Here is a 26,971-nt window from a genome sequence, read left to right as displayed (position 1 = left end):
TCCCATACTGTAGGATGCCTTTTTGTTCTACTGATAGTATCCTTTACTGTACAGAGACTTTTTAGTTTGATATAGTCCCATTTGTTCATTTTTGCTTTTGTTTCCCTTGCCAGTGGAGATATGTTCATGAAGAAATTGCTCATGTTTATATTCAGGAGTATTTTGCCTATGTTTTCTTCTAAGAGTTTTATGGTTTCATAACTTACATTCAGGTCTTTGATCCATTTTAAGTTTACTTTTGTGTATGGAGTTAGACAACAATCCAGTTTCATTCTCTTGCACATTGCTTTCCAGTTTTGCCAACATCCATTGTTGAAGAGGCTGTCATTTCCCCATTGTATATCCATGGCTCCTTTATCATATATTAATTGACCATATATACTTGGGTTAATATCTGGGCTCTCTAGTCTGTTCCACTGGTCTATGGGTCTGTTCTTGTGCTAGTACCAAATTGTCTTGATTACTGTGGCTTTGCAGTAGAGCTTGAAGTTGGGAAGCAAGATCCCCCCTGCTTCATTCTTCCTTCTCAGGAGTGCTTTGGCTATTTGGGGTCTTTTGTGGTTCCATATGAATTTTAGAACTATTTGTTCCAGTTTGTTAAAGAATGCTGTTGGTATTTTGATGGATTGCATTGAATCTGTAGATTGCCTTAGGCAGGATGGCCATTTTAACAATATTAATTCTTCCTAGCCAAGAGCATGGGATGAATTTCTATTTGTTAGTGTCCTCTGTAATTTCTCTTAAGAGTGTCTTGTAGTTTTCAGGGTATAGGTCTTTCACTTCCTTGGTTAGGTTTCTTTCTAGGTATTTTATTCTTTTTGATGCAATTGTGAATGGAATTATTTTCGTGATGTCTCTTTCTGCTAGTTCATCGTTAATGCATAGGAAAGCAACAGATTTCTGTGTGTTAATTTTGTATCCTGCAACTTTGCTGAATTCCGATATTTGTTCTAGTCGTTTTTGGAGTGGATTCTTTAGGGTTTTTTATGTACAATATCATGTTATCTTCCTGCTCTCTAATTTCTATTTCATTTACTGTCTCCTCTACATCATCTAATCTACTTTTAAATCCCTCCAGTGTATGTTTCATTTCAGATACTGTATTCTTTAGCTGAGCGGCTTTTTTTCAGTATTTCTATCTCTTTATTGAAGTCCCTCCTGAGATCTTGAATACTTTTGTGTAAATCTGTGAAAATGTTTATGACTTTTATTTTGAAATCTTTATGAAGAAGATTGGTGATTTCAGTTTCACTAAGCCCTCATTCTGGTGATTTATTTTTTTGTAGTTTTGTTTGGACCAAATTCCTCTGCCCCTTTATTTTTTTTTAGTGTTTCCTATGAAATAATAGCTTTGTGTAGGAGGTGCCATCTAGTACCCAGCAGCTCGATTACCTGTATGGGAGCCCCAGGTATTTGCATACAGTAGGTGTGGCATCTTTCTGCCTACTTGTAGTGATCTGTTTTCAGGTGGGCTGTGTGGGCTGTCAGCTGATTGCGCAAGCCAGGAGAATATGTGGGGTTGTGCCTCTGGAGCTACCATGGGCACAGCTGCCCTCACTTTGGCCTGCTGCAATGGCAGGGGCCACAGGCGAGCAGGACTGGTGCCTGCTGTGAAGAAAGAGCTCAGCTGGGAGGGTTTCCTTCCTTCCCAGGTGTAATGCCTGCCTTTACTGCCAGGTCAAGTGGTCCATGTGTGCAGGGAGGAGCCTCAGTGCTGTGCCTCTGGAGCTGCTGTGGGTACAACCACCCTCTGGCTAGCCTGCTGTGATGGTGGGGGCAGCAGGTGAGCAGGATTGGTGCCTGCCAGGAGGAAGGAGTGGCAGGCTGTGCACAGGAGGGAACCTTGGGGCTGCATTGCCAGCCCGGGAGATGGAGCATCTGAAGCTCCTGACTTGCTGGGGTGAGCTGGTTGGGAATGTGTTGTCCACCTGCCCTTTCTCCTGAGCCAAGAGCTGTGTGTAATCTTGGTCCTCTTGCTGCTGGGAAATCCTTCAAACTGCCTAGTTTTCTTTTGTCTCAGGGGGGCCGGAGGTGTGTATTTGTTCTCCACAAGTGGCTGGAATCTCAGTCTCTCTGAGTGTTCTGCCCATCTTTGCTTTCCAGCCCCATGCACTATGTAATGTGGGTTTGTGTTCCTGGAGCAGATCTCTAGCGCCAGGTGTTCAGCAGTCCTGTGCCTCTACTCCCTCCCCACTGCTCCTCTTCCTCCCACCTGCGGGCTAGGGTGAGGGGAGGGTTTGTGTCCCCCCTGGATTGTGGTTTTGCCACTTTACCCTTTTCTGTGGGGTATTCTCTTCTTCCCAGATGTAGTCAGTCTGTTCTAAAGTCTTTAGGTCATTTTCAGGATTAGTTATATTCACTGTATTTTCATGTTTTATGTGATTTTGGGAGGTTTCTGCCCTGCTTCTTACATTGCCATCTTTTTTCCAGAATCCCCCAGATTTGCTTTCATGATTAAGTTATGTACAACAGAATAGCCTGATGTAGATGGGAATTGTGACCTTTAAAAGATGCTATAGGAACAGATATTCCATGACATGGACCAACTCTGTTGTGTTGTAAATAGTGTAAGCTCTTCTAACCCCAAAGTTAAGTGGGTGATGTGTGCTTATTTTCCCTAGCTGAATGACTATTAATAGTGAAACAAAAATAAACCTTCAATAGATTGTTCTTCCTTAAAATACACACCCCCACACAATATTTTTTAAATATACAAGTGTATTCTCATTAGAAAATCAGAATGCTTTGTGAAAAAACTGACAAAACTTCCAGGAATGTTCTTAAACTTTGCCCAGTTTCTCTAGCAATGATGCCTTTTATCTGAAGGGCATAAGCACTGAAGAGGTACTACCATATAGTGGCAAGTTGGGAGATTAGAGTTTTAGCTTTTAGCTTGCCACTGTTCCATCGATCTGTCCATTCATTTACCCACTTCTTTCTTCAACATATATTTACTGAGTATATACTATGCACTAGGCTCTTGGTGGTGTGCAGATCAATGAACCAGGCAAACATGGAAGTTATATTCAAGAGAGAAAGACAGACAGTAAACAAAAGAAAACAAAGAAGACAAGCATTGTCTGTAATAAATGCCATAAGGAAAAAAACAGGATGAGAGAGAGAGATCTGGATGGGGAGGTAGCAGTAAGATTTACTTTAGTCTAACTAGCTAGGTATAGCCACCTACATACTATCAGGCAAATCACTGAACTTTTCTGGTACTCAGATCTCCAACATGACAAACTAAGGTTGAACAGGGTGACACCAGAGTGGACTTCAAGTAAGAAAAGGTCAGCCTGAGTTCTGGCCTTGTTTGTAAAATCATACCTGCACCATCTCTCCAATGCAACATACTGACAACAGAGTGTGAATGCTCTTGTGAGGCAAACAGGCTACACCACAGACTAAGAGTGTTCCTTTCCCTCTTTAAGACTGTTTACAATCCTCTGTTTGTTTATTTTCATTTACACTAGAGAAGACCTCTGAGAACCTCAGAAACACTATGTTAAAATTTTTATCATACTACTTTTAGACAAGAAGCATATCTACTTCATGAAAGGGATGAGTTTGGTAAATATGCACTGATAAACCACCCAGTAGTGATAATATATCTTTCACAGCACATTTTTTTGAAAAGCATGTTTTCCTTCTCTCTTTCTTTCCTGCACTAAGTTTAATTCAACTAGTGATAGGCTAAAGAAAAAAACCTAAAATACTAGCAAAACTATTATTTTTTTCTTTTAAATTCGGCTATTATAAGGTTTGGCTACATAGTCAAAGAATAGCATTCTTCAATGAAAATGCCTATCATATCCAAAAGAGAAACCATACCGAGTGCACAGTGCCATTATTGGTCACTGCAGGAAGGCGGGCCCATCGCTCATTTTCCAGTTCCTCCATTACTTGGTTCATTGCACTCTTCAGCCATGTGTCCACAGAAACACCAATCTGCTTTAGCAGCTCCAGCCGGGCTTCAGCTTTCAACTTAATTATCTAAGAAAACCAAGAAAATGGTCAGAAATCGAGGCATTTTTTTCCCCTCAAATCAACATTATTGCTGACTTATTAATTACAACAATCTTGATATTCACTAGCAATTCTTCCTGGGCATAGATGTTAGTATTTTATTTGCAGAGAAGGAGGGGAGAGAGAAGGAGGGATATAGAGAGGGAAGGAACCTAAGAACAGGAATCAGGGCCTGCGGATGATGGCAAATGGCACAGCTGCATTTTGATGATACATCAAATATAACTTATGAATAGGAAGATATGATTAGGAAGATGTTTATAAGCCATAAAGTCTGCTTCCTTTTCCTCTCAATAATTCTATTCCTCAGAACATCCCAAAATCTGTCATTTTCAAAAAATTTTGAACCCATCTTCTGGAATCTTCCCTGTCCTCTGTATCTTTTACAAGTCTGCAAATGATCTCATCATGTCACTCCCTTGCTTATAAACTTCCATAACTCTTGTCTGAAGTACTGAATAAAGATTTTAAATTATGATGTAGCTGTCAGAAATAGTAGAGATTGAGAATAAAAAGTTCCTATTCTCCAAACTCAAGAAAGGGAAAGAGTGCCTGTTGTTTGGCTCTTGTTTCAACCCACAAGCAAGGAACCACAGAACTAGTTTAAACCTGTCCCAAACAAACAGTAACTGCTATGCTTCAATAACCAAGCCTCTGAAGTCAGCCATGCTTCTGCAAGACAACCAACCCACCATAGCCTTGCTCCAGAAATCATCCACAGTCAAGCCTCCAGTCCTGCTCCCCACAGTCCACGAATCTCTATGCACTAGAGCTGAAAGTGAGCCTATTTGTAAAACACTGCCAATTTTGAAAATCTGCCAATCCTTGAAATCCACACTTCTCAAAACCCTATATATCAGTTCTGTTTTGTTCAGAGTCTGTTTTTTATAAGTATCATTCTCTTTTGCTTACCAAGTAGTAAATTAGCTTAATTGTTCTACATATTAGTCTCTTACTTCAACATTTGAAGGTCCCACTGAGATAATTTTGAGGACCCTTCCTGGATGGCCTTCTGTGGGACTCTTGGACCAACAAATGTGCTCACTGAGCCCTTCTGGTACAGAATTTTGATCACACTCTGGAGGGTCTTCTGGGGAAGTTGGTATCAAAAAATATCTGAGCTCTGACTTGTTTCACTGAGCAATCATTGTCAAATTTATTTTGTATTCCTAACATTTGTAAGCATATAAAAGTTTTAGAATTGAGATACAATTCACATTACACAAAATTTACCACCTTAATCATTTTAAAGTATACAATTTAGTGGTTTTGGATATCATATAGATCTTTATATGAAGTAATTAGATTTTTTGGCTTAGAGGCACACCATTTGGTAAATAGCCTTGCAAAAACCTGCTTATTCTTCTAATATTTTTTTTGATAACATTTTTGTTGAGATAAAGTTCGCATACCATAAAATTAATCCATTTAAAATGTATAATTCAATGATGTATTATATTCACAGATATGTGAAACAATTACTACAGTCAATTTTAGAACATTTTAATCACCTCCAAAAGAAATCCCATATCCTTTAGCTATTGTTCCCCATCCCTTATACCCTGTAGCTCTGGCAACCACTAATTTACTTTCTCTCTGTATATATAGATTTGTGTATTCTGAGTATTTAATATAAATAGGACCATACATACATGGTCTTTTGTTACTAGCTTCTTTCACTTAGCATAATGTTTTCAAGGTTCATCTATATTATAACATTTATCAATATTTCACTCCTTTTTATGACCAAATAACATTCTATTGCTTGGATATACTATATTTTATCCATTTTTCAGCTGATAGACATTTGCCTTGTTTCAAATTTGCAGGTTGAGTAATGTTGCTATAAACATTAGTGAAAAAGGTTTTATGTGGACATACGTTTTCATTTCTCTTGGGTATATTTCTATGACTGGAATTGCCTGGTCATAAAGTAAGGCTATGTTCAACCATTTGGGGAAATGCCAGACTGTTTTCCAAGCAGCTGCCTCATTCGACAATTGCCTCAGCAGCATATGAGGGTTACCATTTCTCCACATCTTGGCAAACATTCGTTAATATCTGCCTTTTTGATTCTAGTCATCCTAGTGGGTGTGATGTGGTATGTCACTGTGGTTTTGATTCATATTTCCTTGATGGCTAATGATGTCAAACATCTTTTCCTGTGTCTATTGATCATTTATGTACCTTCTTCAGGGAAATGTCTATTCAGATCCTTTGCCTATTTTTAAGTTGAGCTGTCTTTTTATTTTGCCTCTGTCTTTTTATTATAAGATTCTTTATATACTCTAGATAAAAGCCTTTTATCAGATACATGATTCATAAATATTTTTTCCCATCATGTGGATTGCCTTTTGCTTTCTTGATGGTGCCTTTTGAAGCAAGAAAGTGTTTAATTTTTTTTAACCTAAAGAAGATTTGGTATCATTTTTTATTTGACAATGCTTTCCATTTAACTTAACATTAAATAAACCTAAATACTTTAATCTCTCTTTTTATAAGGTGAGAGAATGAATTCTCTTAAGATTTTCCAGACGCCCTCTGGCAAGTCTCAAAGTTGGTTATAGGTCAAAAGACTTAATTTAGAATTTGATTTTGGGAAGTTTGTAAAAAATGTCAAAGGTTTGAACACTTGATTAACTAGGATCACAGATTACAGTGAAACAATAGTTACATAGTTAACCAAAGTGACAATAAAAGCTTTTAAAGGCAAATACAGAAAGTTACATAGCTATATAAAAATATCTTAGCTCTTTTAATATTGAGAAGACTCAGTTTTTCTAAGTATACAACAACCTTATGATAAAGACAACATGAAGCATGAAAACTATTTTGCTGAACATGGAATCTTTGCCTTTTAGGTAAATTACTTAACAAGGAAGAAAAATATTTTACAATAATCCAAGAAAATTTCTCCTTTTAACTCAGAAAGAAAATCAAATTAAGTTTAATATAAGCACACTATTGATATTAAAGCTTCATTAAAATGCTTAGAATAAGTCTGTCTAATTAGAACCAGCCTGACCATACAAGATTTCTTTCTCTCCCTGTCTCTTTCTCACTCCCTCTGACTTCCTATTCCCATTTATTTTTTTGTTCTTTCTTTTCCACTTTTTTATTTTGAAACAACCCTTAAATACTCTTAACACTAGGACAAAATCACTTTAACAAAAACATATTTTTCATATATCTCAAGCCTTCTCTTACTACAAATACATCTCATTTTCCTAGCATATTTTGTTTGCAGAGGGTTTCCTATCCTTACTATTTTTAGTAGTCTTATTCATTTATATGAATTATAATTTTTAACTTTTAGCAACCTTAATTTCCAGTGAAAATCAGGAAGTAAGCAATTGTGATCTGTCATATATTAGTATCTTGTAGAGATTAGTAAATTCATGAATACACCATTTCATAATTTCTAGAGACATATACTTTCTCATAGTATGATTTTTTTTAATGTAGCAAAGAACATGTTTACTAACAGACCCAAATATCTTTAGTAGAAAGTGTTTAATTTTGATGAAGTCCAATTTATCATTTTTTCTTTTGTTGCTTGGGCTTTTGGTATCATATCTAAGAAATTAATCCAAGGTCACAAAGATTTACCCCTATGGTTTCTTGTAAGAGTTTTACATCTTTAGCTGTTTGGTGTTTAGGTATTTATATATGGTAAAAGGTAGGGGTGCAGTTTCATTCTTTTCGCATGTGGGTATCTAGTTGTCTCAGCACCATTATAGTATTCATTTTAAACAATAGGCTATGAAGTGTTAAAAAAAAAAAGTGAACCAACAAACCTTTTCTTGGAAATCATAAATATAAATCATTTAACAGCTGAAACAAAGAAAACGGGGTGGGGTAAGATATCAGTATGTTCTTTTTTCTCAATACTAAATAATTTAGTTTTGATTCATAAGATTATTTTTGTCAGTACTTTACTGAACAGCTGATGAATATGGTATTTGCAAATTTAGATTTTTAGAAAGCTCCAGAATAAACATTGCTATCTTTCCTTCAGTTTCAATAGTTTACATTTTAACAATTGCTTAAAAACAGAATTTTCCAGCGTTTTCAAATGAATTTTAATGATTTGCTTAATTGATCAAAATTTTGCTGAGCACAGCTCTCTGTAACTTGACTGCATCCAGATACTACTTGACCAAATCATTTTTAGAGCTTGTAAAAAGACAGAACTTCTCAAAATGATGTTCTGAAAGCCATGTCTTTTAGAAGACATAAATCAAATGTCAGTTAACAGATTTTAATATAAAATTTAACATAAGCATATCCAATGTCAAGCCATAGTTGAGTTTATGAAACTTTCTGACATTATAAAGTCTGTAAATCTAATTTGGGCTTAATTAATTTACCTTCAAAAGATAATTTCTCTAAGGATAACGACTGTGTCTACTCTAACCCCATTACTTTAGATAGTGTCTTACATATAGTAGGAAATGAATAATGGTGGATGATAATTATTTGCTACTCTAAACTTCTTTTGGTATTTAAAAAAAAAATACTCCAAATAATTCCTATCACATGTATTAGGAACTATATACTACTTCATTTTATCTATATAACAATTCTGGGAATGAATATTAAAAACCCTTTTTACAGATGAGAAAAGTGATTTGCCCAAGGTCAAATCGATTGTGGTAAGTTGTTATGCCCAGTGAATCATGCCTCCTGGTATCTATGTAGTCCCCCCCTTCCACATTGATTCTGGGCTAGTCTGTGCTTGGGCCAATGGGACATATGCAAATATGATACAAGCAGAGGTCTGATAACTGCTATTAGGACTTGATTTCTTGGAATGTGCCTCCACTATATAAAGAAGCCCACCTTTAACAAATCTGAGGATGAAAGACCATATGGAAAAAAGGCCCAGCCCTCTAAGCAGATGTTCTAGATGAATGTGGCTCTTTCAGTAACCTTAGAAAAAAATCTGCAACAGAAATGGACAGCCAATACCCAGGATGGTGAGAGATAATAAATCACTGTTGTTTTCGCCATAACTTTTTTTTAAAAGGTAGCAACAGATTATTGTGTTTAAATACTTTAATTTTCAAATACCTGGGGATATTCCAGGTATCTTTCTGATACTGATTTTTAATTTAATTCTGATGGGTGAGACAACATATGCTGCATGGTATCAATTCTTTTAAATTTACTGACACTGATTTATGGTCCAGTATATGGTCCAGCTGAGTATTCCATGTGTAGTTTAAAAGAATATATATATTCTACTCTTGTGGGGTGGTGTTCTATAAATGCCAGTTAAGTAAAAGTTGATTGATAGTGTTCAATTCTTCTATATTCTTACAGGTTTTCTAGCATCTTGTTCTATCAGTTATTGGAAGGAATGTTGAAACCTCTAACTACAATTACAGATTTTTCTATTTCTTTCAGTTCTGTCAGTTTTTGCTTCATGTATTTTGTAGCTCTATTATTAGTTACATAACACATCTAGGATTGTTATATCTTCTGATGAACTGAATTTTTAATGATTATGAATTACCCCTCTTAATATTTCTTGTCCTAAGGTCTATTTGCCTGATTTTAATAAAATCACTCCACTTTCCTAATGATTAGTGTTGCTCCCTTGAGGTTATCCTGCTTAGTATTTTTCACCTTCCAGATACTATTTCCTGACAAGCTCCTTGGAGTATCTGCTCCACAAGCATATTCAGGTTTGGCCAAGCATTTGGATGGTTATTTTTATGTGAATTTGAGGGCTCCCTGACATCCATCCTCGAGCCAGTAAGACTGAAGATCTCTGCTTGAATTTTAGTTACACAGCCCCTCAAAGAGCTATATAGGGTAAATGTCACCAAGTACACCTCCACTTTTTCAAGGGTTGATTTCTCTGCAGTTTTTACAAGGTTTTGGTCTGTTCTATCAAACAGGAATTCAAAGTATTTTATTAGATTAATTATAATCTAAAAGAAGGTTAGCCTGACATAAGTTAGTCTCTTATTACCAAAAGCAGAAACTTTTGTAGAGATATATTCTATATTCAAAGAGAACTGCAAAAACATCTTACATTTCATTCAATAGTTTACTATTAACAATATTTGTAATGTAATTTTAAAGCTATTTGATATATACTGTAACATAAAGCAAATAAAATAATATTAGAACCAACATTTTCAATATAATATATAAATATAAAAATTTAAAAAGTTTGATAAAATCTTCCTAATTTAAAATTTTAATTTAAAGTATCAGTATATGGACTCATGATTTAAAAAGATAGATTCCCAGTTATAGCAACAAAAAAATGGTCAAGAAATAAATGACACTCACAACAATAAGCACCTTCATATCCTAGACCTTGGTGTCTAAGTCCTATTTTCTATTTAAAGAAATCAGAGCTCCTTGGAGAAATGGCTAATTCTCAGTCTGGGCAGGGAAAATACAAAGTAACCTATGATACTTTTGTTGTAAAGTAGGAAAGTTTTCAAAGACTAATGGAAAAACTGAAAAGGATGTGGAAATCAGATTAAATGGACTCCCACTGGCCAAATTTACATGCTATGGGGCTTATTAAAAAGGGCAACTATAATTGAAAATACACAAAATGAATAAAAATCCATGTTAAATTGAGAATATATCAGGTGGGACTTCAGGAGGAGAAGCAAAGAATAACTACTAGGGAAAGAACACCTACTGTGGAGCTGTGAACTGAAAAATACCCAGAGCTTATTGAGCAGGGCTGAAATATGTTGGGTTCTGTCCAGCCAGAATTGACAGACCTGGTTGGACACACATGTCAGAAGAAACTACAGAAAGGAAATGCATTAGTAACAGGAATAAAATAGCCTACTGTAAAGGCTACTCTAAACCAACCCAAACAAAGCCTAAAAACAAGCCTCAAAAGGATCAAACTGATCTGCAACTGATGGGGCTGCCAAAACAAAACTCAACAATCTTTAAGAGAAGAAAGCAAAATCCAGACACTTAATAACAAAACATTCAATTTCTCAGTAAAAAATTAATAGGTATTTGAATAGAAAAAAACATGAGCCATGACTAAAGGAAATAATTATTCATAGAAGAGAGACAGAAATCATATGATGGAATGAGTCAACAGGACTCTTAAGTCTCTATTGTAAATATACTTCAGGATTTAAAGAAAAACATTAAGATGAATAGGAGTGAATTGGAAGGTATAAAGAACCAAACAGAGGTTATAGAGCTGAAAATATATTCGACATAAAAATTCACAGGATGGCCTTAACAGCAGGCTAGACACTGCAAAGAAAAGATTAGTGATTGAATACATAGTAACTCATCAAACTGGGATTAAGATAAAAACAAAAAGGCTGGATAAAAATGTGTGAGGTGATTTTTGCATGTGATGTGCAGGGCACTATCAAGTGATCTAATCCATGTTGTTGAAGTTGAACTAACCTAGATGACAGAAAGCACATCAGTTATTGCCCAGTCACAAGAGAAGCTTTTAGGGTAATAGAAATATTTTATATCTTAATTGTGGTGGTAGATATTTAGGGGTATGCATTTGTCAAAGCTCATCAAACTGTTCACTTGAAATGATTACTGTTACATTTTATTGTATGTATATTATACCTTGATAGAGTTGATTTTAAAATTCTATCACAACATAATGATCTTAGGAAAGAGAGAAAAAAGTACCCATGGGGAGGTAACTAGTATGTTAAATACAATGGGAAAAAAAAAGGGAACTTTAAAAGCGGAAAATTTGGGTAAATTCCACCTTATTTAAGTGTCCACTCTTAGCATCATTAACAGTGAGACAACTTGATAAAAACATACTGTGATGAAAAACTTGGCATCTATAAAGCATTTTTTACATAAAATACTGATTCTAATCAAGCCTTTAGACTTAACTTCCATTTTATGGACTAACCACATAAAGCCAATTTTGCAAAAGAACTAATAATTGAGTTTAGCATGCAGGGAAATATATTTTTACTCTTTATGTTTTCTGTATGTTTGGAAATTTCACAATAAAAATAGAAGAAAGTGATTAGTCAAGAGGTCTGCTAACATAAGAGTACAGTGAATTCACAACAACAGGCCCTGAGGTAATGTAAATTTGCATATAATGTGATTGGAAGTTTTATTTTATAGCAGGCTCACCTTTAGCACTTCATTAGCTTTGTAGTAATGAGGGCTCACATTTAATGCAACTGAAAATTTTAGACTTCTCTTATAGCATTATGGCATAGGTATTACCATTTTTGAGTCATTGAAGTAAAAAAATGACATAGTCATTTTGAATTCTTGTACAACAGAACCTTGAGAGGATAATTTAAGAGAAAATGCTATCCACAAAATTTATAAAGATAATAACTTATTTTTTTGGTTTCATTAATTTACTCGATATCATGTACTTTGGCTTTCAAATGTACATTCAATTCAGATAATAAAATACAGTTAAAATCTTAAGAGAATGAGGGGATTACACTCCCCAACTTCAAGCTCTACTATAAGGCCACAGTAATCAAGACAATTTGGTACTGGCAAAAGAACAGACCCATAGACCAGTGGAACAGAATAGAGAGCCCAGATATTAACCCAGGCATATATGGTCAATTAATATATGATAAAGGAACCATGCATATACAATGGGGAAATGACAGCCTCTCCAACAACTCATGTTGGCAAAACTGGACAGCTACATGCAAGAGAATGAAACTGGATTACTATCTAACTCCATACACAAAAGTAAACTCGAAATGGATCAAAGACCTGAATGTAAACCACGAAACCATAAAACTCTTAGAAGAAAATACAGGCAAAAGTCTCTCGACTATAAACATGAGCAACTTTTTCCTGAACATATCTCCTCGGGCAAGGGAAACAAAAGCAAAAATGAACAAATGGGACAACATCAAGCTAAAAAGCTTCTGTACAGAAAAGGACACCATCAACAGAACAAAAAGGCATCCTACAGTATGGGAGAACATATTTGTAAATGACAGATCTGAGAAGGGGTTAACATCCAAAAAATATAAAGAACTCATGTGCTTCAACACCTAAAAAGCAAATAACCTGATTAAAAAATGGGTGGAGGATATGAACAGACAATTCTCCAAAGAAGAAATTCAGATGGCCAACAGGCCCATGAAAAGATGCTCCACATTGCTAATTATCAGGGAAATGCAAATTAAAACCACAATGAAATATCACCTCATACCAGTTAGAATGGCCAACATCCAAAAGACAAGGAACAAAAAATGCTGTCTAGGATGCAGAAAAAGGGGAACCCCCCTACAATGCTGGTGAGAATGTAAATTAGTCCAACCGTTGTGGAAAGCAATATGGAGGTTCCTCAAAAAACGAAATATAGAAATACCATTTGACCTGAAAATTCCACTCCTAGGAATTTACTCAAAGGAAATAAGATACCATATTCAAAAAGACATATGCAGCAGCATTATTTACAATAGCCAAGATATGGAAGTGACCAAGTGTCTTTCAGTAGATGAATGGATAAAGAAGAGGGGGTACATATACACAATGAAATATTATTCAGTCATAAGAAGAAAACAAATCCTACCATTTGCAACAACATGGATGGAACTAGGAGGTATTATTATGCTCAGTGAAATAAGCCAGGCAGAGAAAGATAAGTACCAAATGATTTCCCTCATTTGTGGAGTATAACAATGAAGCAAAACTGAAGGAACAAAACAGCAGCAGACTCACAGACTCCAAGAAGGGACTAGTGGTTACCAAAGGGGAGGGGTGGGGGAGGAGGGAGGGAGAAGGGGTTTGAGGGGTTTGAGGGGTTTTATGATTGGTACACATGGTGTGTGTGTGTGGGGTCACGGGAAAGACAGTGTAGCACAGAGAAAACAAGTAGTGACTCTGTGGCATCTTACTACGCTAATGGACAGTGATTTCAATGGGCTGTGGGGGGCTTGATAATATGGGTGAATATAGTAACCATAATGTTTTTCTTGTGAGACCTTCATAAGAGTGTATACCAGTGATACCTTAATAAAAAAAATCTTAGAGAAAGAATCGCATAGTCTATAGTTCGTCCTGCAGAGCTTACACCAAACGTGAGTTAATAAAAAATTTCTGGGTATCTTTGACTTATCACATTAACTTTCTCCCCATTGTGTTAAACATTTTCTTCTCAAAAAAAGTAACTGCCCTCAACCCAAATAAAAGGTGTAATTTCAGCATATAATAAAAAATTATGTCCTGGGATAACATAAATCACGTACAGCTTCCAAAAAGACTGCATTTAAATCTCCTGGTTTCTTGGCAAGCTACTTTTAAAATCGGTATGATACGTCAGAGGAAGAGTGTGTGTCTGTGTGACAGAGAGTATTTCAAAAATTTCAGATATATCAATATCAAGTTAAGATTTGTTATTTCATTTAAGAAGCTATTGCTTTATTCCTTGACTAATTCTTGAAGGAGTCAGGAGCTGCAAACAATAGCACATGTAATCCACATATTTTTTTGACAGTCGTAGACAGCAAGACAATATTAACAATAGTTTGTTCATCAGTGTATATCTAATACATTCATCAGTCTCTGGCATATAGCAAGCACTCATTATTTGTTTATCAGTGAGTCTGGTCCCAAAAAACCAGCTAATAATTAGTTAATCACTATATAACTCCTATTCTTTAGAAAAGCACAGGCCATTTATCTTTTCAATTTCTTATGAATGGGAAAACATTTCTTTATTACTGAGTGCCACAAAAAGTTTTTATTCTCATTAGCAACACTGAATGGAAACACAATATAGAAAAGACTGGATAAAGCAGATTAACCAATAAGGGAGAGTAACCAACTTCATGCTAGCAGGAGTTAAAAACCAACATCCAAACATGAAGGATATAATGGAATTTTAAACACCTTTCTCCCTTTTGTACAGATATTTACAGTAAATAAACAACTATTAACTAGAAAAAGAAAACCTATTGCAAATGATATGCAGGCAGAACAAAGAAACTATTACTGTCAATTCCTCTGCTCTTGTGGTCTAGTCTATCCAAAAATTTCATTATGAAATCCTGTAAGTACTCTCCCAATACTACTCATATTTGCTAGCTCGGTTATGCTTTGCACCTGGTAAGTAGAAAGCAAGTGACAGATCATTTAAAAATAGTAGTAAGATTATATTTCACAGATTCTCAAACTGTGATAACTGAGATAATGGGTCTGGCATTATGGTTTTTAACATATTCCATATTTTTGGTAAGAAAGTATTTTTGAGAATGCAGAGTTATATACTGGTATTAGAAGAGATGAGACATTCAGTTGTGGGAACTAACTTCTTATTTTTAGCTTTAAGCTAACAAACACAGGGCAACTTAGCACATTCATGGAAATAACAGGTCATTCAGCCTAAGTGCAGACCTTGTGTGACTGATACCTACTGCTGCTACTAATGGGAGGTTTGGGGGAGCCAGGTGGGGTCCCAGACGGTGACACCATGGATGAAGTCTGGAAATGGAAAATGCGAGAGAACACACCCTTCAGAAAACTTCTGAGACTTGCCCTGTTCCACCAAGGTTCTGAAACTGGCTTCCCCAACTGTATGGAGAAACCATCAGGAAAAACTATTCTACAAATTACTGTTTCTCAAACTAAGCAAGGGCCTGCCAATAGGACTTGGCAGCACACCAAGGTTTAGTCATGACCCTGAATTCAGAGAGTAAAATGGCTGTTTTTATACACCCTGCCCTCCTCACTGTGCCAGGAACAAAGGTGAGTCAGGGTCACTGGGGCTTTTCTAGGCCAGGCAGATGGCAAGCCTTTTCTGGTTCAGCTCACCTCACGGGGTTGTGCCAAAACATGCTCATATTACTTATGTTGGCCTACAGTGCCTCACCCCTCATTTCCCCCAACCCCCAAACCAAACTGAAACATTCCTTAGAGCCTCTAGAGTCCTGAGGGGTACTTAAAAATCAACAGTTCAGATTCACCCTCAACCAATGTGAGAACTCCCTGTACAGAGTCCCTGACAGATGTTTGCCCAGTATCTTCTCATAAGCCTACAGTGCTGCACTTCACCCCAGGGGAGCTTATTCTGTCATTAGGTCCCATGACCCCCAAAAGATTAAAAGTCACTGTTGTAACTTTTTTTGCCTTGCTTCTCTCCTCTCAAAAAATCAACTTATGCCCCTGAATCCAGAACTTTCCATATGCAGGAGATTTTCTAGGCTCTGAACTTACATATGTCAATTTCTACACTATTAATTTGACTACTTATTATGTACCTTGTAGAAAATTTAAAATTAGTATCATCATTGTAACTTAATTCTTTTGTTATTTAATATTTCATGATTATAAACTCTTCATAGCAGGTTCTGTGTCTTTTTGTTAACATGTTCTACCTTGCATGAAGCAGGTACTCAAAAATAACCCTGTGGGCACAAGATGAAGATGGTGAATTATGTTCAAATTAATCAGTTTATAGAAACTGAATTCTAAAGGTACATATCATAACTGCAATGTTGTTGGGGCTGGGCAAAATGCCACAATTAGCTGCCACCTCTCACCTCAGCTTTACGAATATTTTCTCTAGCTTCATCTATCTTCTGTTCCAACTCTGCTCGGCTTTGTTCTGATACTGCAACTCCATGACATTCCAGATCATCTAGAACCTATTAAAGAAAATAGGAAAACATGACTGTTTTTTCTTTTACTTTTTTTCTTAAATGATTAGAGTATTTACATACTTTAAAGACCTTACTGATGAGTGGCCATGATTCCTTTTTTATTTTCTTCATTTATTTGTTAAAATAAACTTTTGAAATAATTATAGATTCATAAACAGTTGCAAAAGTAGTAGAGTCCCTTCACCCAGTGACAACAACTAACATAACTATAGTACAATATAATAACCAGGAAATACACGGGCATAATCTACAAACTTTCTGTGGATAAAAACTTACATGCATGTTTTGATATTCATATCTTTCAATTTTTAAAAATTACATGTATACTAAGTATTATTGCAAAACAACAACTAAGACAAAATGACAAATCTCTGTTGTATCTGTACCCCCCAACCATGTGCCCCCTCCCCAAAATAATCACTGTCCTATCAATTTATTCATATTTTTTCAAAATATTTATGTTTTTCTACATACCTGCAGTTTTGTTTAAAAAAATGAGATAATCCTTTCAGAGCATCTAAGAAAACTTTGATGTTTGTAGAAATAGATGGACTTCATTCTCTAACCCATGGAATCCATAATTTAACTGTATTATGTGTTATTTACTCTTACTCTATTACTCTACTGCTATTTGAGTTTTCAAAATTCTCCATATTATAAATAGTACTGTACAACCTAGTCAATGCCTATCTGAACACACATGGGAATTTAGTTAAGATAAAAATACAGAAGTGGAAATTGTATATTATGACTTTAATTTTTTGGTGGGAACTGCCAAATTCCCCAACAGGTTGTACCTACTCTTCTACTAGTAGTGTGTGACAAATAGCATGTTTCTCTTTATCTCATCAACACTGGATATTGTCAATCTTTGAAATTTTTGCCACTATGATATATAAAGATTATCTCACGGTTTCAATTATCATTGCTGATTAATAATAGAGAGTATTACTTCATATGTTGCTGCACCTGTATTTCTACTTTTCATATCCTCTTATCCATTTTTCTGATTTTTTATTAAATACATTTCTTTCTACATATTAGTCCTTAACTATTATTTATGTTACAAATATTTCCTCTCATTCTTTTATCTTTCTCTTAACTTTTAAAAGTTCTTTAGTTTTACAGAAATATTTAGTTTTTATGTAGTGTTATCTGTCAATCTTTTCCTTTTTTGGTCCTGGATTTTATGTCTTGCTTAATTAAGAAGCCATTGGTAATATATCAAAAATATTCTGTATTTCTCCAGTTTTTAATAATCTTGTGTTTAGAACTTAGCTCTTTAACTCTTCTGAAATTTGTTTTGTATATGATGGAAAGGTAGGTATCCAACTTTATATATTTTTTCCCAAACACACAGACAATTGCTCTAACACCATTTACTGAATAAATCCTTCCGTCAAAGATTTGCAATGCCATCAACATGTTTATTGTAAACATTTCAAATATACTCAAAAGTAAAGACTCTAGTATGATGAACTTCCATATTCAAATCACCAAGATTGAACAGTTAACAAGATTTTTCTACATTTGCTTTATCTATTCTTTTATCTTTGCTAAAGCATTTTAAGGAAAATTCCAGACATCATGTCATTTCATTCCTACATGCTTTAGTAAAAGACTCTAAAAATATGAACTGTCAGAAAAAAATACAACCATAGTGCCATTATCAGACCTAACAATAATTCCTTGGTAGCCTTAGTATGCTGTTCATTATTAAATTTCCCTGCCTGCCTCAAAATGACATTTTATGGTTGGTTTGTTTGAATCATCCAAAGGTCCATACATACACAGATAATTTTCTTTGATATATGTTAGTTCTTGTTTGATACCAGTGTTAATTACTATGGTCATCACTGTATGTTTCAGTATGTACTAAGGCACACAGTCTTACTATTGTTGTTCTTGGATACTCTTGTACATTAAAAAAACTTTGGGAGTCACTCAGGGATTAAAGATGATGGTGTGAGAGGTGAGACAGAGACCTCCTCCTAAAATCACATATAATATGAAAATATAATTTAATACAACTAATCCTGAAAGAGCAACAGGAAAGAAGGCCGCACCAGATTGCATACACCTGGAGAAAAGAGCAGACTTCACGGAAAAGGGTAACGTACCAAAGCTGTGACTGGGCAGGACCTAAGCCCTTCCTCCACCCCAGCTCACCAAAGGGAGAAAGAGAAAAAGAGTGGGGAGGGAGTGGAGGCCTGGGACTGCTGAACATCTAGCCCTGGATATCTGCTCTGGGAGCATGAACCTACATTGCATGGTGCTCTGGTGATTTAGTGGGGTTGGAAAGCTAAGACAGGCAGAATACCTAGAGAGACAGAGATTCCAGTTGCTTGTGGAAAACAGGGATTCATATCTGGCTGATATGGGTGGGCAGTCTGAGAAACTTCCTAAAAGTGAGAGGGCTGCTAAGGGGCAAGGATTGCACAGAGCTTATTGCTCAGGAGAAAGAACAGGTAGACAAAATTGTCTGGGTGTACTCTGCCCAGCAGGTTGGGAACTTAAATGATCTTTAGGCATTCCATCCCCCGGCTGGCTACACAGCTCCAAGGCCCCCCACCATGATACGCAGCCTGTTATGTCTTCCTCCTGGCTAGCCTGTACCTGGCTCAGGTGCTCAAACTGGCAAGCCCTGCCCTGGTGTCAGGCCAGCCAGAGGGAAGCCCCGCCTACAGCAGCTACAAACACAAAGCATAGAGGCTTACACCTGTGTGTTTGGCCCACCGGTTCTGGTAGTGGAGACAGGATTGCAGCTGGGAAGCAGGAAACAGCTCTTTCCTCTCCCCAAGCACCAACAACTGCTCCCCTGTGACCCCTGACATTTCTCCAGGGGCTGAGCAGCCAGAGAGTAGAGCTTTTGGGCACTAGAGGGTACCACAGACAAATTATGAAATGTCAAAGGAACCTGGTTCAAAGCAAATTTATGAATACACCCGAGAAAGATTAAAATGAAATCGACCTCATGAATCTTCCTGAAAGAGATTTCAAAATAAAAATCATAAACATGCTCATGGAGGTACAGAAAAATATTTAAGAACTCTGGAACGAATTTAGGATGGAGATCCAGTTGTTGAAGAACACAATGGAGGGTGTTAAAAGCAGATTAGATATGGTGGAGACAATAAATTAAATAGAAATTAGGGAAGAGGAATACAAAGAAGCTGAGGCACAGAGAGAAAAAAGGATCTCTAAGAATGAAAGAATACTGAGAGAACTGCATGACCAATCCAAATGGAACAATATTCATATTATAGGGATACCAGAAGAAGAAGAAGAGAGAAAAAGAGACAGAAAGTGTCTCTGAGAAAGTAGTTGCTGAAAACATCCCCAATCTGGGGAAGGACATCATCTCTCAGGCCATCAAGGTGCACAGATGTCCCAACACAAGGGACCCAAGAAGGACAACACCAAGGCATATAATAATTAAAATGGCAAAGATCAAGGATAAGGACAGACAGTTAAAAGTGGCCAGAGAGAGAAAAAAAAACACATACAAAGGAAAACCTATCAGGCTATCATCAGACTTCTCAGCAGAAACCTTACAGGCCAGAAGGGAGTGGTATGATGTATTTAATGCAATGAAACAAAAGGGCCTTGAGCCAAGAATACTTTATCTGGCAAGATTATCATTTAAATTTGAAGGAGGGATTAAACAATTTCCAGATAAGCAAAAGCTGAGAGAATTTAGCTCCCCAAAACCATCTCCACACTGTATTTTGGAGGGACTGCTATAGATGGAAGTGTTCCTAATGTTAAATAGCCATCACCAGAGGTAATAAAAAGGGATAGACAAAGAGTACAGAATATGATACCTAATATACAAAGGATGGAGGAGGAAGAAAAGGAGGGGGGAAAAAAAAGAACCTTTAGATTGTGTTTGTAATAGCATACTAAGTGAGTTGTTAGACTCTTAGATAGTAAGGAAGTTACCCTTGAACCTTTGGTAACCACAAATTCAAAGCCTGCAATGGCAATAAGTATACATCTGTTGATAATCACTTTAAATGTAAATGGTCTGAATGCACCAATCAAAAGACAAAGAGTCACTGATTGGATAAAAAACCAGGACCCAACTATATGCTGCTGACAAGAGACTTACTTCAAACCCAGAGACATACACAGACTAAAAGTCAAGGGATGAAAAAAGATATTTCATGCAACTAATAGGGAGAAAAAAGCAGGTGTCCCAGTACTTTCATCAGATAAAATAAACTTCAGAACAAAGGAAGTCACAGAGATAAAGAAGGACATTACATAATGATAAAGGGGTCAATCCAACAAGAGGCTATGACCATTATAAATATCTATGCACCCAACACAGGATCAGCTACATATGTGAAACAAATACTAACAGAATTAAAGGGGGAAATAGAATGCAATGTATTCATTTTAGGAGATTTCAACACTTTACTCACTCCAAAGGACAGATCAACCAGATAGAAAATAAGTAAGGAGATAGAGGCATTGAACAACACAATAGATGGACCTAACAGACATCTACAGAACTCTCCACTCAAAAGAAGCAGGATATACATTCTTTCAAGTGCACACAGAACATTTTCCAGAACAGACCACATAGTAGGCCACAAAAAGAGCTTCAGTAAACTCAAAAAGATTGAAATTGTATGAACCAACTTCTCAGATCACAGGGGTGTAAAACTAGCAATAAATTGTACGAAGAAAAACAAGAAGGCTCACAAAGACATGAAGGCTTAACAACATGCTCCTAAATAATCAATGGATCAATGACCAAATTAAAAATGAGATCAAGCAATATATGGAGACAAATGAAAACAACAGCACAATGCCCCAACTTCTGTGGAACACAGTGAAGGCAGTTCTAAGAGGAAAGTATATAGCAATCCAGGCCTATTGAAAGAAGGAAGAACAATCCCAAATGAATAGTCTAAAATCACAATTATTGAAATAGGAAAAAGAAGAACAAACGAGGCCCAAAGTCAGCAGAAGGAGGGACATAACGATCAGAGAAGAAATAAATAAAATTGAGAAGAATAAAATAGAAAAATTAATGAAACCAAGAGCTGGTTCTTTGAGAAAATAAACAAAATAGACAAACCCCTAGCCAGACTTATTAAGAGAAAAAGAGAATCTACACACATCAATAGAATCAGAAATGAGAAAGGAAAAATCATGACAGACACCACAGAAAAACAAAGAATTATTAGAGAATACTATGAAAATCTATATGCCAACAAACTGGACAACCTAGAAGAAATGGACAACTTTCTAGAAAAATACAACCTTCCAAGACTGACCTAGGAAGAAACAGAAAATCTAAACAGACCAATTATTAGCAACCACATTGAATCGATAATCAATCAACTACCCAAGAACAAAACCCCTGGTCCAGATGGATTAACTGCTAAATTTTATCAGATATTTAGAGAAGGCATAATGCCCATTCTCCTTAAAGTTTCCCAAAAAGTAGAAGGGATGGAATACTTCCAAAACTCATTCTATGAAGCCAGCATCACTCTAATACCAAAACCAGGCAAAGACCCCACAAAAAAAAAACTACAGACCAATATTCCTGATGAACATAGATGCAAAAATACTCAACAAAATACTAGGAAACCGAATTCAAAAATACATCAAGAGCATCATACACCATGATCAAGTGGCATTCATCCCAAGGATGGAAAGATGGTACAACATTCGAAAATACATCAACATCATCCATCACATAAACAAAAAGAAGGACAAAAACCACATGGTCATCTCCATAGATGCTGAAAAAGCATTTGAGAAAATTCAACATCCATTCATGATAAAAACTCTCAACAAAATGGATACAGAGGGCAAGTACCTCAACATAATAAAGGCCAGATATGACAAACTCACAGCCAACATCATACTTAATAGTGAGAAGCAGAAAGCTTTTCCTCTAAGATCAGGAACAAGACAAGGATGCCCATTCTCCCTGCTTTTATTCAACATAGTACTTGAGGTTCTAGCCATGGCAATCAGACAACACAAAGAAACACAAGGCATCCAGATTGGTAAAGAAGAAGTCAAACTCTCACTGTTTGCAGATGACATGATATTGTACATAAAAAACCCTGAAGAATACACTCCAAAACTACTAGAACTAATATCTGAATTCAGCAAAGTTGCGGGATACAAAATTAATATACAGAAATATGTTGCATTCCTATACACTAACGATGAACTAGCAGAAAAAGAAATCAGGAAAACAATTCCATTCACAATTGCATCAAAAAGAAAAAAATACCTAGGAATAAACCTAACCAAGGAAGTGAAAGACCTTTAAGTGAAAACTACAAGACACTCTTAAGAGAAATTAAAGAGGATGCTAACAAATGGAAACTCATCTCATGCTCTCGGGTAGGAAGAATTAATACTGTCAAAATGGCCATCCTGCCTAAAGCAATCTACAGATTCAATGCAATCCCTATCAAAATACTGACAGTATTCTTCAATGAACTAGAACAAATAGTTCAAAAATTCATATGGAACCACCAAAGACCCCAAATAGCCAAAGCAATCCTGAGAAGGAAGAATTTAGCAGGGGTATCTTGCTTCCCAACTTCAAGCTCTACTGCAAAGCCACAGTAATCAAGACAATTTGGTACTAGCACAAGAGCTGACCCATAGACCAGTGGAACAGAATAGAGAGTCCAGGTGTTAACCCAAGCATTTATGGTCAATTAATATACGATAAAGGAGCCATGGATATACAATGGGGAAATGACAGTCTCTTCAACAGCTGGTGTTGGCAAAACTGGACAGCTACATGCAAGAGAATGAAACTGGATTATTGTCTAACTCCATGCACAAAAGTAAACGCAAAATGGATCAAAGACCTGAATGTTAATCATGAAACAATAAAACTCCTGGAAGAAAATAAAGGCAAATCTCTCTTGAATATAAACATGAGCAAGTTCTTCATGAACATATCTCCATGGACAAGGGAAACAAAAGCAAAAATGAACACGTGGGACTACATCAAACTAAAAAGCTCCTGTATAGCAAAGGACACCATCAGTAGAACAAAAAAGCATCCTACAGTATGGGAGAATATATTCATAAATGACATATCCAACAAGGGGTTGACATCCAAAATATACAAAGAGCTCATGTACCTCAACAAACAAAAAGCAAATAATCCAATTAAAAAATGGGCAGAGGAGCTGAATAGACGGTTCTTCAAAGAAGAAATTCAGAGGGCCAACAGACACATGAAAAGATGCTCCTCATCAGATGCTAATCATCAGAGAAATGCAAATTAAATCACAATGAGATATCACCTCACACCAGTTAGGATGGCCAACATCCAAAAGACAAACAACAGATGTTGGTGAGGATGTGGAGAAAGGGAACCCTCCTACACTGCTGGTGGGAAAGTAAATTAGTTCAACCATTGTGGAAAGCAGTATGGAGGCTCCTCAAAAAACTCAAAATAGAAATACCATTTGGCCCAGGAATCTGACAACAACCTGAATGAGCCTGGAAGAGGATTCTCTCCCAGGGACCAGGCTAGCAGACACCTTAACTTCAACCTTTTAAGAGCCAGAGCAGAAACAGCCAAGCTCACCCAGACTTCTGATCTACAGAACTGAGATAATACATTTGAAGTGTTTTAAGCCATTAAGTTTGTGGTAATTTATTATGGCAGCTACAGAAAACTAACACAACCACAAAGTAGAATGTTTGCAGTAAATTTCAGAAGGTACCTTCTTTAAGGTGAAAAAATCTTTAGTTGGCTGGGAAATTTCGTTTATTTTTTAATCACTAAGGGATACTGAATTTTATCATCTTTGGCAACTATGAATATAATCATAGAATTTTTCATCTTTACTTTGTAAATGTAGTTTATTGATCAATTTTCTAATGTCATACCACCCTTGCACTCTAATTAGTCATGTGCCTGGATTCATTTTTATTAAAATTTGTTTAGCATTTTTATAAGTTTGATACATCTTTGTTAAAAATTTATTGACCATACATATGTGTGCCTATTTTTAAACTATTCTGTTCATTTTATTCATCTGTAAGTCTATTCTTATACTAATACCAGAATGTCTTGATTATTACTGTAGTCTTACGTCTTAAGAGCAGTAGAGTAAGCCCTCCAACTTTATCCTCATTTTTTCAAAATTGCTTTGACTATTTCAGGTCATTTGTATTTCCATTTTTGCTAACTTCTATTAAAAAAACCCTGCTGGGTGTCTGACTTGGACTGCACAGGACTAATTTTGAAATAACTGTTATTTTATTGATGAAAGGAATTAAATAAGACTTTTATTCCATTGCTCTAGATGTCTGTTCTTATGCCAGTAATATAATGTCTTGCACAATGTAGCTTTGTAATAAGTTTTGAAATCAGGAAGTATGAGTTTTCCAACTTAACTCTTCTTTTTCAACACTGTTTTGGCTATTTGGGGTCCCTTGAGATTCCATATGATTTTTAGGTGGGTTTTATTATTTTGCAAAAAACACTCTTGGGATTTTGACAGGGATTACACTGAATCTTTAGCTCATTTTGGGTGGTACTGTCATCTAGTAACACTATCTTCTATTCCATGAAAAGAATGACTTCCCATTTATTTATGTCTTATTTAATTCCTTTCATCAATGTCTTATAGTTTTTTAGAGTACAAGTCTTTTGCCTCCTTGGTTTAACTCCTAAGTATTTTAGTCTTTTTGATGCTACTGTAAATAGAATTGTTTACTTAATTTCCTTTTGGATTGTTCATTGCTAGTGTATAGCAACTCAACTGATTTTTGTGTGTTAATTTTGTATCCTGCAATTTTGCTGAATTTGTTAGCTCTAACAGGTGTGTATGTGTTTGTTGTGTGTGTCATCTTTAGGATTTTCTACATAGATCATTTCATTTGTGAACAGAGATAATTTTACTTCCTTTTTCATTTGGATGCCTTCTGTTTCTTTTTCTTGCCTAACTGCTGTGGTTAGGACTTCTAGTACTATGTTGAATAAAAGTGGCAAAAGGGGTTATCCTTGTCTTGTTCCTGATCTTACAGGAAATGTTTTCAAGTCTTTCACAATTGAATATCACTGCTTTTTAACAATTTGATTATGACATACTTTGGTGTTACCTTCTCTGTGTTTTACTTGCCTGGGTTTGTTGAGCTTCTTGGATTTCTGAGTTCACCATTTTTACTAAATTTTGACAGTTTTCAGCTTTAATTTTTTTCATATATTTTCCTGACTCTTCTCCTTTCTATCTCTAAGGGAATCTTTTCCTAACTACCAAAGTATGTTATATTAAATAATGGATCAAAATAATGCTCTGTTCACTTTTAAAGTCTTTTGTTTCTTTCCGTGTTTTAGCTTGGGTAGTTCCTACTGTTATGCTTTCAAATTCACTGTTCATTTTTTGGTGCCATCTAATCTACTGCATTTTTCATTTCAAATATTGTATTTTCAGCTCTAGGAGTGCCATTTGGTTCTTTTGTATATCTTCCTTGTTTTCCTCATATGGTCATGTTTGTTTTCTTTAGCATCCTTGAGCTTATTTACTGTTCTAAAGTCCTTATTGCTAATTTCATCATCTCTGGCATTTACAGGTCTGCTTTAATTGATTTTTCTTTTCATCACAGATTATCTTTTCCTGCTTCTTTTAACATCTAGCAAATTTTATTTGAGTCTTGACATTGTGACTACTGTGTTATTGCATGCTGGATTTTTTTTTTTCTTCCTTTGGAGAGATTTTTTTTCTAGCAGGAAAATAAGTAACTTTTAGATTAGCTTGATCTCCTTAAAACTTGTTTTAAAACTCTGTTAGGTTAGTTCTTAAAGTAGCTTTATTCTAGGGCTATTTTAGCCCTACTAATAATGTCTGAATCTTTGGTAGTCTCCTGAATGTTCCAGGTGACACACAAGTACTCTCAACTTTGCTTGGTCAAAACTTGAATGTGTTCCAGCCTTTTGTGACTTCTCGGAATTTTTCAGCTTATATCTCCATTGTTATTCATTGCTCAGTCTTGTGGAGTTTCACCATATGTATGTGTGGTTTAGTATTCAGCAAGACTGAAGGGGAGACTGCAGATTTTTGAAATTCTTTCTCTGCATTGCCCTGCTCTCTGGTACTCTGCCCTGAAAATTCATGCCATGTCAGTGTCTCTAAACTATACTCTCTATCCACTCAACTCAGTGAGCCTGTGATGCTTTCTTTGAGTTCTTCCTCTTTTAACTGCAACACAGAATGTGCCTCTAGGCAGAAAGCCTAGGAGGTCATATCGTTAACTTCATTAGTTTTTTTTCTCTCAGGTTTTAAACTTCTGTTATTGCCTGT

General features: G+C 35.9%; 1 protein-coding gene across 3 annotated transcripts in view; it reads right to left on the bottom strand.

Annotated features, from left to right (window-relative positions):
- Window positions 1–26,971, bottom strand: part of FCHSD2 (FCH and double SH3 domains 2) — a 332,094-nt gene that overhangs the window by 32,406 nt on the left and 272,717 nt on the right. For all 3 annotated transcript variants that reach the window (XM_073216029.1, XM_073216028.1, XM_073216030.1), the window contains exons 12-13: window positions 16,542–16,646; window positions 3,832–3,993 (exon numbers count right to left, since the gene is read on the bottom strand). In XM_073216029.1, the coding sequence (XP_073072130.1) occupies window positions 3,832–3,993; window positions 16,542–16,646 (267 nt within the window). The remainder of the gene's footprint in view (window positions 1–3,831; window positions 3,994–16,541; window positions 16,647–26,971) is intronic.

This window comes from Manis javanica, chromosome 11 (genome assembly GCF_040802235.1).
Source record: "Manis javanica isolate MJ-LG chromosome 11, MJ_LKY, whole genome shotgun sequence".
NCBI lineage: Eukaryota > Metazoa > Chordata > Mammalia > Pholidota > Manidae > Manis > Manis javanica.
This window is presented reverse-complemented; position numbering and strand designations above follow the sequence as displayed.